We start from the raw sequence: 14,051 nt of genomic DNA on the forward strand, positions 1-14,051 counted from the left end.
ACTCACTCAATCATCCAGTTTGGCGTCTGTCGGTTTACCAGTAGGGCGGGTTTAGTTAATCACAAGTTATGACAGTACATAGCGACCAGATTAGTGACTGTAGTGGGACTAGTTTTATTGACATTACATCACTGTGCAAGAGGAGCTTGTATCACAAAACACGGATTCTATTCAAGATAAGTAAAGTTTCCAGTTCATGTAAATAAAGAACCGTATTAATTCACGCATGCATTTGTGTCGTAGAAAGAGGATACCGGCCACCCTTAACATCCACTCTCTTGCTTCCTTGTAGTACAAGACGACAGTGGCGAACGAGGATAATTTAGTGGCAATCAAAGTTAATCAACTTGGCCGAAGATTTTGCGTGCTTCTCTTGTGTTTTAGCTTGCAGCGGTGCTCGTGTTCAAGTGTTTCTATTTGCTAATTTGTTGTTGTGTTCCTTCATGTATTCCTGTAGGGGAGCCGCAGAGCTAATCACAGTTCCCTTTTTTTCAGAGGATTTGCTTCCTTTTTCATATAATGTATTTGTGTAAACCATGAATTCCACGTCCCCTCCACTCACTGCCCCCGCGCCTCAGCCACAGACGGCCCATGTGATGGATCTAATACAAGTTATTCAGTTTCAGAGCCGACAAATCGTTACCTTACTGGCGACTGTACAGCAGCTACTGACTGGACAAGCTGCGTCGGCCGCACAACCGCAACCAACAAGCGAACCAGTACAAGTGCCGCAGGCCAGTATACAACGTTCCGGTAGTTTAAGGAAACGGAGGAGGAGTGAATTGAATACCTGACTCGGTTCCAATCACATTGTCAGGTTCCTCGTGCTCAAGGTACTGCAAAGTTACAGTACTTCCTTTCGATTGGGGGATCCCCAGTGTTCAGGTTAGTACAAAAATTATTCCCAACCGCATCTCCCGACGAACTCGTCTGTGAGCAAGTAATCGCTGCGTTAACTAAATTCAATGACCAGGAAGTCCAAGTAGCTGCAGCTAGAGATTAGTTCTTTCGCTTGCAGAAAAAGCCGGAGCACACGTACCGCCAGTGGTACACGGAATTAACGGTTATGACTAGGAAGTGTAAATTTAAGTGTAGTCGTGGCAGCTTTTATCGTGATTTAATGATACGTGATATACGTGATACAATAGCATTCAGTGTCCCAGATAGTAGGATATGGGAACAGATCTTAAAGTACTCTGATCCATCTCTTCCCCACGTATTGCAAATCTTAGAGTAATATCGTTCGGGTGCCATAGCGGCCGATACGTTTGACCAGGCCCCGATTTGTGGGGTCGAGTTGCCCTTGTTCGCGACATTCCCAAGTAGCCACGACAACGAGCGCGTACACAGCTACGCAGATAGCCACGTAGATATGTAAACAGGCCCGTGAATTTATTGAAGTCTTGCCCTACATCTTTCGCTCGCCGTAAAAGATAGGATTTCCCATCACATAACGCGACGTGTAACATGTGTGGGGAAAAAGGCCATATCCAAACAGTTTGCTTGCAACGACACAAAGACGCTAATTTTGCCTGCTCCCAGAAAAAACAGGCTCGTGCACATGCAGTGAATGCTGTGTATTCAAAACTGACAACAAATTCTGACGAAAGTAAGATTAAGGTTGTGCCTCCTTCTCGCCCTAGTGCTGTGCAACGACGCTCTAACTATTTCTCATTACGAGCTGCTGGCCGTCGTGTGAACTTCCAGTTAGGCACAGGAACCTCGGTAACTTTGCTTAATCGTGCCACGTACGAACAGTTAAGCACACTACGGCTTTCTAAATCTAGCAAGCACATCACTGCTTACAACAGACAGGAAATTCCAGTGTTTGGAAAGTGTAGCTTGCCTGCCACTTACAAATCTCGTGCTAAGAAAGTCAATTTTACTGTGCTGAAATCAAGAGACAGTGAGGACATATTCGGTTTAGACGCCTTTGGTTTGTTTGAACTTAGCGTCCTAGACAATGTACTTTCAATGTACGCTTTTAACCAAAATACAGTATAGCTAGCGTGCTTAAAGAATTTACTGAACTATTTTCAGAAGGGTTTGGGAAAAGCCAATAACTTTGTAGCGTATGTTACACTGAAAGAAAATGCACAGCCTAATTATTTGAGACAAAGTAGCCATTGAATCGAAAGAATTGCAAGATAATGGTGTAATTGCTCCCATTCAAGCTAGTCAATAGGCAAGTCCACTTGTTTTGTTGTGTAAGCCTTCTGGTCCAATTCGCATTTGTGTTGACTGAAGTCTACAGTCGACCCACAGACAGTAGTTGACACTTATCCCTTAGCTCACCCAGAGGAACTCATGGACAGGCTTGGCGCAGGACGTTACTTTTCTAAGACAGATTTCGTGTTGCCTACTTGTAACCTCCATTGGATGAAGACCCACAAAGTGTTTGTTGTAAATATGCACTTAGGACTGCTCAAGCATTTGCGTTTGCTCTTCGGCAGTGCTTCCGCACCCGCCATTTTTCAGCGTTATTCGGAACAGCTGACTGCAAAAGAGCCATTTTCTACATCTAAATTCTACATCTAAATTTATACTCCGCAAGCCACCCAACGGTGTGTGGCGGAGGGCACTTTACGTGCCACTGTCATTACCTCCCTTTCCTGTTCCAATCGCGTATGGTTCGCGGGAAGAACGACTGTCTGAAATCCTCCGTGCGCGCTCTGATCTCTCTAATTTTACATTCGTGATCTCCTCGGGAGGTATAAGTAGGGGGACGCAATATATTCGATACCTCATCCAGAAACGCAACCTCTCGAAACCTGGCGAGCAAGCTACACCGCGATGCAGAGCGCCTCTCTTGCAGAGTCTGCCACTTGAGTTTATTAAACATCTCCGTAACGCTATCACGGTTACCAAATAACCCTGTGACGAAACGCGCCGCTCTTCTTTGGATCTTCTCTATCTCCTCCGTCAACCCGATCTGGTACGGATCCCACACTGATGAGCAATACTCAAGTATGGGTCGAACGAGTGTTTTGTAAGCCACCTCCTTTGTTGATGGACTACATTTTCTAAGCACTCTCCCAATGAATCTCAACCTGGTACCCGCCTTACCAACAATTAATTTTATATGATCATTCCACTTCAAATCGTTCCGCACGCATACTCCCAGATATTTTACAGAAGTAACTGCTACCAGTGTTTGTTCCGCTATCATATATTCATGCAATAAAGGATCCTTCTTTCTATGTATTCGCAATACATTACATTTGTCTATGTTAAGGGTCAGTTGCCACTCCCTGCACCAAGTGCCTATCCGCTGCAGATCTTCCTGCATTTCGCTACATTTTTCTAATGCTGCAACTTCTCTGTATACTACAGCATCATCCGCGAAAAGCCGCATGGCACTTCCGACACTATCTACTAGGTCATTTATATATATATTGTGAAAAGCAATGGTCCCATAACACTCCCATATGGCACTCCAGACGTTACCTTAACGTCTGTAGACGTCTCTCCATTGATAACAACACGCTGTGTTCTGTTTGCTAAAAACTCTTCAATCCAGCCACACAGCTGGTCTGATATTCCGTAGGCTCTTACTTTGTTTATCAGGCGACAGTGCGGAACTGTATCGAACGCCTTCCGGAAGTCAAGGAAAATGGCATCTACCTGGGAGCCTTTATCTAATATTTTCTGGGTCTCAGTGAACAAATAAAGCGAGTTGGGTCTCACACGATCGCTGTTTCCGGAATCCATGTTGATTCCTACATAGTAGATTCTGGGTTTCCAAAAAGGACATGATACTCGAGCAAAAAACATGTTCTAAAATTCTACAACAGATCGACGTCAGAGATATAGGTCTATAGTTTTGCGCATCTGCTCGACGACCGTTCTTCAAGACTGGGACTACCTGTGCTCTTTTCCAATCATTTGAAACCTTCCGTTCCTCTAGAGACTTACGGTACACGGCTGTTAGAAGGGGGGCAAGTTCTTTCGCGTACTCTGTCTAGAATCGAATTTGTATCCCGTCAGGTCCAGTGGACATTCCTCTGTTGAGTGATTCCAGTTGCTTTTCTATTCCTTGGACACTTATTTCGATGTCAGCCATTTGTTCGTTTGTGCGAGGATTTAGTGCGGTCTTCCTCTGTGAAACAGCTTTGGAAAAAGGTGTTTAGTATTTCAGATATACGCGTGTCATCCTCTGTTTCAATGCCATCATCATCCCGGAGTGTCTGGATATGCTGTTTCGAGCCACTTACTGATTTAACGTAAGACCAGAACTTCCTAGGATTTTCTGTCAAGTCGGTAGATAGAATTTTACTTGTTCAAACTACCTTGACGATTTTGTCGTCTTAGGTCGTACACCAGAGCAACACATTGCCAATTTGCATACCCTTTTTCGAGAGTTGTCAGAAGCAGGACTGAACTGTCGTCTCGAAAAGTATGACTTACTTCAAACTGAACTACAGTACATAGGTCATGTGATAAAGTCAGGGTGTGCACCCCCTCCAATCTCATTTGTTTGCTATCTGCGACCTGCCTGATCCTCACAATGTGTCTGACCTGCAGCCAGTACTAGGCAAAATGACATATTACATTCGGTTCATACCGAATGCCGTTGAGATCGCGGCTCGATTGCATCGCTTGCGTAGGAAAAATTTACGTTTTATGTGGACCAAACACTGTCAGGACGCATTTCAGGAACTGAAAAATGGTTTACTTAGTGGCAGAAGAGTAGTGCGTTTAGAGCATACCAAGCAGGTAGTTTTGCAAGTAAAGCTTCTTCCTACGGTATCGGCTCAGTGCTTTCGCACACAACTGGTGCACAAGACAGACCAACTGCTTTTGCCTCAAATTTGTTAGCTCAAACTCAGTGCCATTATTCTCAAACAGAAAAAGAAGCTCTCGCTATTGTTTATGGTGTGACCAAATTTCATCACTATTTGTATGGTCGCAAGTTCGTTTTACTGATAGATCACAACCCAGTTCCTAAACACAATGCCCTAAAATTGCATTGTTGGGCTTTCTTGCTTTCGCAGTATCAGTATGAAATTGTGTACAGATGTACGGCGAAGCATGGCAGACTGAATTTGATGCATATGCCGTATCTTGTTGCCAAATCGTTGCGCAGAACTCGGAATTGCTGGAATCTTTTCCCTCGCACTACTTGAAGATTGCTCAGGTCATGGAAGCAGGCCCAGATCTCAAGATTTTGCTGCGTTACATTCGCACGTCTTGGCCTCGTTTATTGAACGGTATCAAGAACTCAGGTGTGCGCCGATATTTTACACGTCGGCATAACCTTTCAGTTCAGCAGGGTGATTCCATGCAAAATGACAGTGGACAGTAGCGTGCACCCATTTCCAGAGTTTTGCAAAAGGATGTGTTGCGATTCCCCCACGAAGGACACTGGGGAATGGTTCGCACTAAACAGTTAGCGTGCCGGCACTGTACTTGGGAGGGCATGGACGCCCACATTGAACGGATGACGTCAGTGTGGCGCAAGCGTGAAAACCAATCCGCTCCGCCCCAGACATTCGCAGCTTGGCCTTCGACTCAATCGCCATGGCAACAAGTGCACATAGACTTTGCAGGATCATTTTGGAACACTTGCCGGTCCATAGTCGTATGCTCTTTTAGCAAGTTTTCGTTTGTGGTGCCTATGGCTTCAACCACATCACTTAGCACAGTTTCAGCATTGTCCTCTCTATTTTGTACAAAAGGTTTGCCAGAAGTACTTGTCAGACAATAGACCACAGTTCACTTAACGTGATTTTGAACAGTTTTGTCAACGAAATGGTATTCTTCATCTAACAAGCACTCCGTTTCACCTCCAGTCCAACAGAGAAGGAGAACAACGCTTCGTATGCACTTTCAAACAACAGAATGCGAAGCTTCGCACCACCCACACATTGAAACAGGCGGTGCAACTCTTTTTCTCCTCCTGTCGCTCCCACCCACGAGACAGACCATCACCGGCGGAACTTCTGCTTGGCCGCCGCCGCCGTCAGGCGCTGCTTCACTTGCTACAGCCACTGCAGCATCCGGGACCACCAATGGTCCGCAAGTATCGCTTTGCGCCGCGCCATCTTGTTCTTTTCAAGATTATTGGCAACTGTGGGCTCTGGGACAGAGGCGTGATCCAGGAACACATTGTCTCTTTTATGTACTTGATCGCAGGTTACGATGGTTTGCAGCGCCGCCTCCAGAATCAAATTCGTGTGCCATTTTCCCCGTGCTTCTGCTGGTTTTCTTCCCCCAGGTTCACAGCCTCTCAGGACCACGCGGCCTTCACAGGCGCCTGCCTGCTGCCGCCTCCACGGCACCCAGCAGGAGCGGATGGACGATGCACCCTCGCCTCCGCCGTCCCCGCTCGCCGACCCGATGGAGGTGGGCCTATCGTCGCTGTCGCCGTCGCAGTCATGGCCCCTGGCCACGTCCTCATTCCTGGATCTGTGCCCAGGCAGCATTTTTCTAGAGGCTGTTCCTGTTGCCTTGCAAGCCAGATGGTGGGGTACGGTCAGAAGTACACCATCCTTTAGTCACGGCTCCTAGCTCACCTCTACATCCAGCATCCTGCCTCCCCCCACACCCCCACCATTGTCGTTCGCATCCTCCCTACACGACAATGGTGCTGCATTTCGGATTTCGGGCGGGGGGGGGAGGGGTGGAGAAATGTGCTGGAGTAAGCTGTTGCCGGCACGCTGGTCGGCAAAGATAAAGCGCGAAGATGTAGGCGCTGGGTCAAGCACACCTATCACGAGAGAAGCCAGAGACACCCCCCCCCCCAAGCAACACGCCGCCAGTGCCCTTTCGACAGCATGTATTTAGTCACCGCCGCTGACTGAAGGCACTCACTCACTCATCATCCAGTTTGGCGTCTGTCAGTTTACATGCAGATTGGATTTAGTTCAGCAAAGGCTACGACAATATATAGCGACCAGATTAGTGACTATAGCAGGACTAGTTTTATCGACATTACATGAGTCTGCAAGAGGGCTATTACAGATGAGCATTTGCCACAAAACATGGACTCTATTCAATTTAAGTAACAGCTTCCTGTTCATGTAAATAAAGAACCGTATTAATCCACGTGTGCATTTGTGTTGTAAAAAGAGGATACTGGCACCTGTAACAACATCCTCTCCCTTGTTTCCTTGTGGTACAAGAGTCTACATGATTTACTGCTATGGTTTAGCAGATGGAGTTAATCTGATAGCCTGCAACCTGTACACTGAACGATTTCCAGCATGCAGATTCTTGGGGAAACAGATCCCGTAGCACCCAAGAAAAGTAGACAGTGGAAGGCCTCGCTCAGTTCACATGTGTGAAATGAGTAGCGTGTTCTAGGTGCAGTGGACTACAATCCTGGAACCAGTGTGCACTGAATAGCAGCAGCTGAAGGTGTTAGTCATCCTCTGGGTGGTACCTCATGAGCAGTTGTTATATCTGTCCTATGTTCAGCACGTCCAGACCCTTAAGGAACAAGTCCATCCTGCCAGAGTGCAGTTCTGTCAATGGTTCTTGCGGCAGTGTGGTGCATATCCACAGTTTGCTTCCAAGATTTTGTTTACTGATGAGGTAGGGTTTACATGAGGTGCAATTGTCAATTTCTGTAATCAGTATGTGTGGGCTGATGAACAGAAAAAGACGTGAGGATTGATTCTCAATCAATGTAACGTTAGGCATTCATGGCGATGGACTATTAGGCCATATGTGCTACCACAAAGATTTACCAGTGATTGTTATCACCGCTTTCTGAAGAATGTCCTGCTTGTCTTGCTGGAGGATTAGCCTCATACACTAGACTTCTTGTTAAGGGGATACATGGAGCAATTGGTTTATGCCACTCCAATAAACGACGTGCAGGCGCTACAAAATAGTGTCTTCCATGCGTCTCAGCACATTCAGAACCAACCATGGAAATTTCAAATAGTGCTTACACCGAAGGGCAGAGGCATGTATTGAGATGATTAACATCATGTTGAGCACCTCCTATGAACAAGTGATCATATGTTACCGTATGTTTTGTAGGTCTCATGGTTTCAGACATGTTTTTTTTGTTTTGATGCATAGTCATTCCCTGAAATATTGTATATATTTTTTAACGCCCTGTATACATATAACTCGCATAAGTTGTAAGCTACAGCTAGCGCATCTGTAAAAGATAGTGTTAACAGCTTATGTCAGTATGACCAATAATTTGACAACTACAGGGTGTAATGGGTGTATGCGCAGACATTTTATATGGCGTACATTAATATACACACAACACTGTGTTGGTTACTTTTTCTCTGCATCAAACAGTCTTTCCACAAACATGTAACATAATTTACACCTAATGTCTTCTACATAGTCGTAACTGCACCACTAAGTGCATTGTGCCTGTCAGTATAAACTGTTTTGAGCCCACGTGTTCAGCCTTAAACATGACCTGTTGCCCAGAGGAAAATAAGCACTAATTATTTGTTCTTGCCACACATAGTTGGAGGTACTACTCAACCTAAAACATACTACTTGTAATAGTTACAATTATTAGTCTGCAGCTGACGTAAATAGTGATTTAATGTTGTTCAGTGCGCAGTTCTTGCTCATGCCCCTAACACTCTAACCTTCAAATAGAAATAGTTGTGAAAACGAAGGATCAAGCAAAGCGAGATCGACCCCATGCTGCCAGAAAGAAAAACGCTCACTATGACGAAGTGCCATGTGGAAGTTACGTGTCACAACACTTTCGACAATATTAATTAAAAATAAAATATTATTCGCCTTCTTCTGTATCTTCCGAAAATAGTGAAGCCTTGGGAAGTAGGGCTTACTAATAGTTATGCTTTATTTGCTTTATCGAGCGAATGGAATTGCTAGTCGGGTCTTGAAACCCTCTCTAGCACAACTTTTAATATGATTTTTGCTCTCTCGTTTGTCTCTTCTCATTATAAAGAACCTTACAAGCGCCTATGGTGCACGAAGACTGCAGAGCCATATTATACTGCAAAGAAATAGTTATGAGAATACTTAAAGTGTGCAGGTCGACAATCAGCTGAGGCGGCCGCACCGTCCAAAGAAAACGATGAACTCTCCTGGTGCTCACAACGAGTGTGTTCTGGGCACATCATTTTGTGCTAGCTCCAGAGGCGAGACGCAGCCACGCATAACTTTCAAACTACGGTGTGACTCTACGTTCCGCTGTACTGAACATGTTATGCTGGCATCCATATCGTTTTACTTATCTGTTTGCATCATGGCAACTACACAAAATGCAGAAAAGTGCGATACTTCCTTTCAAAAACCGTATTGTTGAATATTTCCATACTACGATTGTATTGGTGGCGTATACATTAATGGAGATTCATTATGGTGAGGAAACTGCTAACAAACAAATCTGGTGTAATTAATAATTATTTTACCAATGGGGACACTCTAACAATCAAAGCATCAGATTAAAGAGCTTGGCCCCTTGCACGTCCTAATGTACCCGCTTTTTTTAATATTACATTTCGCCGACGAAGTAGGTTTTATATAGATTTGATCAAAATCCTATTCAGTTAATAATACAAGACAGCTACACATAGTAGCAATGCAATATGTGCTAGAATACGCACCACACACCATTCGTATGATACACAGGGCGGTCAGAAACAGTCTGACATCTTATAAGAGTAGGCTGTGGTGAGAAATAATTGCTAAGAAAAATATTCGATAGTCTGCGCCGCTTCCGATTTCTCGTTGAAGTCAGCCAATCAAGTAGTTGCGTTCACACACTCAAGCACTTGCATGCGCTACAGCGCGGTAATACACAGACGTCTGTGGGTCTGTCAGTTACTATTTGTGGCACTGCAAATTATCAGTTAAAAGTGCCTATTTTGTAAATGTTACGCTTAAGCTACGTGGGTGAAAGCTATGTTTATATCTACATCTACACTCCTGGAAATTGAAATAAGAACACCGTGAATTCATTGTCCCAGGAAGGGGAAACTTTATTGACACATTCCTGGGGTCAGATACATCACATGATCACACTGACAGAACCACAGGCACATAGACACAGGCAACAGAGCATGCACAATGTCGGCACTAGTACAGTGTATATCCACCTTTCGCAGCAATGCAGGCTGCTATTCTCCCATGGAGACGATCGTAGAGATGCTGGATGTAGTCCTGTGGAACGGCTTGCCATGCCATTTCCACCTGGCGCCTCAGTTGGACCAGCGTTCGTGCTGGACGTGCAGACCGCGTGAGACGACGCTTCATCCAGTCCCAAACATGCTCAATGGGGGACAGATCCGGAGATCTTGCTGGCCAGAGTAGTTGACTTACACCTTCTAGAGCACGTTGGGTGGCACGGGATACATGCGGACGCGCATTGTCCTGTTGGAACAGCAAGTTCCCTTGCCGGTCTAGGAATGGTAGAACGATGGGTTCGATGACGGTTTGGATGTACCGTGCACTATTCAGTGTCCCCTCGACGATCACCAGTGGTGTACGGCCAGTGTAGGAGATCGCTCCCCACACCATGATGCCGGGTGTTGGCCCTGTGTGCCTCGGTCGTATGCAGTCCTGATTGTGGCGCTCACCTGCACGGCGCCAAACACGCATACGACCATCATTGGCACCAAGGCAGAAGCGACTCTCATCGCTGAAGACGACACGTCTCCATTCGTCCCTCCATTCACGCCTGTCGCGACACCACTGGAGGCGGGCTGCACGATGTTGGGGCGTGAGCGGAAGACGGCCTAACGGTGTGCGGGACCGTAGCCCAGCTTCATGGAGACGGTTGCGAATGGTCCTCGCCGATACCCCAGGAGCAACAGTGTCCCTAATTTGCTGGGAAGTGGCGGTGCGGTCCCCCACGGCACTGCGTAGGATCCTACGGTCTTGGCGTGCATCCGTGCGTCGCTGCGGTCCGGTCCCAGGTCGACGGGCACGTGCACCTTCCGCCGACCACTGGCGACAACATCGATGTACTGTGGAGACCTCACGCCCCACGTGTTGAGCAATTCGGCGGTACGTCCACCCGGCCTCCCGCATGCCCACTATACGCCCTCGCTCAAAGTCCGTCAACTGTACATACGGTTCACGTCCACGCTGTCGCGGCATGCTACCAGTGTTAAAGACTGCGATGGAGCTCCGTATGCCACGACAAACTGGCTGAGACTGACGGCGGCGGTGCACAAATGCTGCGCAGCTAGCGCCATTCGACGGCCAACACCGCGGTTCCTGGTGTGTCCGCTGTGCCGTGCGTGTGATCATTGCTTGTACAGCCCTCTCGCAGTGTCCGGAGCAAGTATGGTGGGTCTGACACACCGGTGTCAATGTGTTCTTTTTTCCATTTCCAGGAGTGTACATAGATACTCCACAAACCACCGTATGGTGCGTGGTGGAGGGTACCCTGTACCATTAGCAGCCATTTCCTTTCCTGTTCCACTCGCAAATAGAGCGAGTGAAAAATATTCCTCCATATGAGCCCTAATTTCTCGTATCTTAGCTTCGTGGTTCTTACACACAGTGTACGTTGGTGGCAGTAGAATCGTTAGAGAGTATAGAATATTGTCGACGTACTGCTGTGCTGTAAGGGTGCCGCCGATGACAACCAAACGGGTCCTGCTATGAAAATAAATGGCATCTACACCATCACTCCTGGCTGTCAGACTTTACGATGGACGACCGGCAGCTTGGTATCGCACTGCTGTCCCGGGCGTCACCAGAGACGTCTCCACTGGTCAGTGGGGCTCCGTTCAAAGTGGAACTCCGTTCAAAGTGGGACTCATCGCTGAAGAAAAATCTATTCAAGTGAATGAGATCCCCTACCCGACATGCAGGGGTGATGGTCTGGGGTGCCATGTCATTTCATAACAGGACCCCTTTGGTTGTCATCCGTGACCCCCTTACAGCACAGCAGTGCGTCGACGTTATTCTAGCCTCAGTTTCGTTGCCGTTCGTGGTAAGGCGCCCAGTGCTTACATTTCAGTGAAATAATGCTCGCCTCCACTCGGCGAGAATTTCTATTGCTTGTCTTCGTGCTTTTGAAACTTGGCCAGCAAGGTCGTCGGCTCTCTCCCCAGTTGACAGTATTTGGAGCATTATGGTCAGGGCCCCCCAACTATCTTGGTATTTTGACGATATGACGCGCCAATTGACAGAATTTGACATGATATCCGTCAGGAGAACATCCAACAAGTCTTATCAAACAATGGCAAGCTGAATAACTGCTCGCAAAAGGCCCGGAGGTGGACCAACGCGCAATTGACTTGTTCAATTTGTGAAGATCTATCTTATGAATGAATCATTCATTTTTTCCTGAAATTCTAATCGTTTGTTTGTACATATACATCGCATTTACCGATTCCCGTCCCATTCGGATAATTCCTTCATGGTGCGGTGGTTTTCCTTTTTTTTTTTTTTTTTTTTTTTTTTTTTTCTTACGGCGCATTTTCGAGCCAGGTTCATTTTTGCCATAACCTCTTTATTGTCGCTACAGAACTGTCACACAGTTCTCGTCGGTTACTGGTTCTTTATAGTTACCCATCAGAGTTTAAGAAAAGAATTTTCCCTTTCTCCTAAAGATTCCCGTTCACTAAAAATTTGCGGTACGCTTTTGGAAGCCATATACTAGCCTGTTATGTTCCCAGTAGCATGGTTCTTGATTCATTTGATGTATAATTCCAAATGCTGAAGTAATAAGCAAGATTTTATCGCAAAAATGGTTCAAATGGCTCTGAGCACTATGGGACTTAACAGCTGAGGTCATCAGTCCCCTAGAGCTTAGAACTACTTAAACCCAGCTAACCTAAGGACATCACACACATCCATGCCCGAGGCAGGATTCGAACCTGCGACCGTACATATTAGTTCTGTTGGTTGACTTACTTAGGATAACTCTTACTCAATTCCTCTCATGTCCTCATCTGATATACATGGTTGGCTCTTATTTCGTCCTGTGCAAAAACACAGTTTGTTGAAATTGCTTACATCAACAGCTCATGAATTTCTTCATTGTTTGTTTAATGCCAAATCGGAAACTAAATGCTCTCTGTGGTGGAACTGACAACTCACATCTTCCATACTAAAGATGCAGAAATCTTATGCAACGTTGTAACCATAAAATTCACAACTGATGCAAACTGTCTATTGGCACGAGCACTCTAGCAGTCATTTACACAACTGTCAGCACTCAAGCAGTGGCAAACGAAACTTTAGATCGCCTTCCTTCCACCGGTATGTAGATCATTCACATTCAGTCCACATATTAAAAAATAAAACATAATTAAATTGGGTCCACATGTTTGTTTAACAATGTACTCGCACGCGCTGACATGGGTGCTAGCAAACATACCTCTGAGCTTGGGAGTCGCGGCGTGTAGACGTTGAGGTAGAGGCAGTCTTCCTGCCCCACCACAACGGGCTGCTCTAGGAAGTAGTTCTTCTGCGTGCACATAGGTGCCTCCACCGTCGCATCGCGCTCGCCCTGCCATGGCTCTGCTGGGACGGGCGCCTGCAACAATTTTAGTTCTTACTTATTCGCATTTGGCCTGGCAGCAGGCGGACTTTGGTTGTTTGGCCACTGATTCAAAGTACTTAACTGATATATAAGTAATGCTTGTACGATAATACAGTGATTATGAGATGTCTGATATGATTTCGATGTTGTTCTCAGTTTTGTGATCTCTCGGGACGTCAGTGGTGTGGTCACCTGGTAACGGTAGGAACTGGTTTCTAACAGAGTAAGATTGATTAAGGTGATTAAGAAGATGAGTCAAGAAATAAGTCGCAAACATCAGAATATTGTACACAGTTTTAAATTTCGTGCTTGTGTGATTATTGAAGGGGGCAGCACATGTCAGATATAAGACAACCCCTACACACTATTCTGCAATCAGAGGTTAGTCAACAACTACTTGTGCAAGACGGCGGATGAGCAGACTAGAACAGTGTACAGTTGTGCATATTTTGTGCCCAAAGAGCCGTCCATAGCGACTGCTTAAACCGAAATGGCGCTAATACATAGAGAGAACAGTATTTCATGGAAATCTGTGCTTATTTGGCTCCACAAGTTCCAGAAGTACAAAAAGTTATACAAACAAGTAGTACCTCGTTGC

The 14,051-nt window shown here is 46.0% G+C and overlaps 1 protein-coding gene across 2 annotated transcripts in view; it reads right to left on the bottom strand.

Annotated features, from left to right (window-relative positions):
• LOC126481677 (juvenile hormone esterase-like) overlaps positions 1-14,051 on the bottom strand; it is a 499,150-nt gene that overhangs the window by 319,605 nt on the left and 165,494 nt on the right. For both annotated transcript variants that reach the window (XM_050105611.1, XM_050105610.1), the window contains exon 3: positions 13,289-13,447. In XM_050105611.1, the coding sequence (XP_049961568.1) occupies positions 13,289-13,447 (159 nt within the window). The remainder of the gene's footprint in view (positions 1-13,288; positions 13,448-14,051) is intronic.

This window comes from Schistocerca serialis, chromosome 5 (assembly GCF_023864345.2).
Source record: "Schistocerca serialis cubense isolate TAMUIC-IGC-003099 chromosome 5, iqSchSeri2.2, whole genome shotgun sequence".
Classification (NCBI taxonomy): domain Eukaryota; kingdom Metazoa; phylum Arthropoda; class Insecta; order Orthoptera; family Acrididae; genus Schistocerca; species Schistocerca serialis.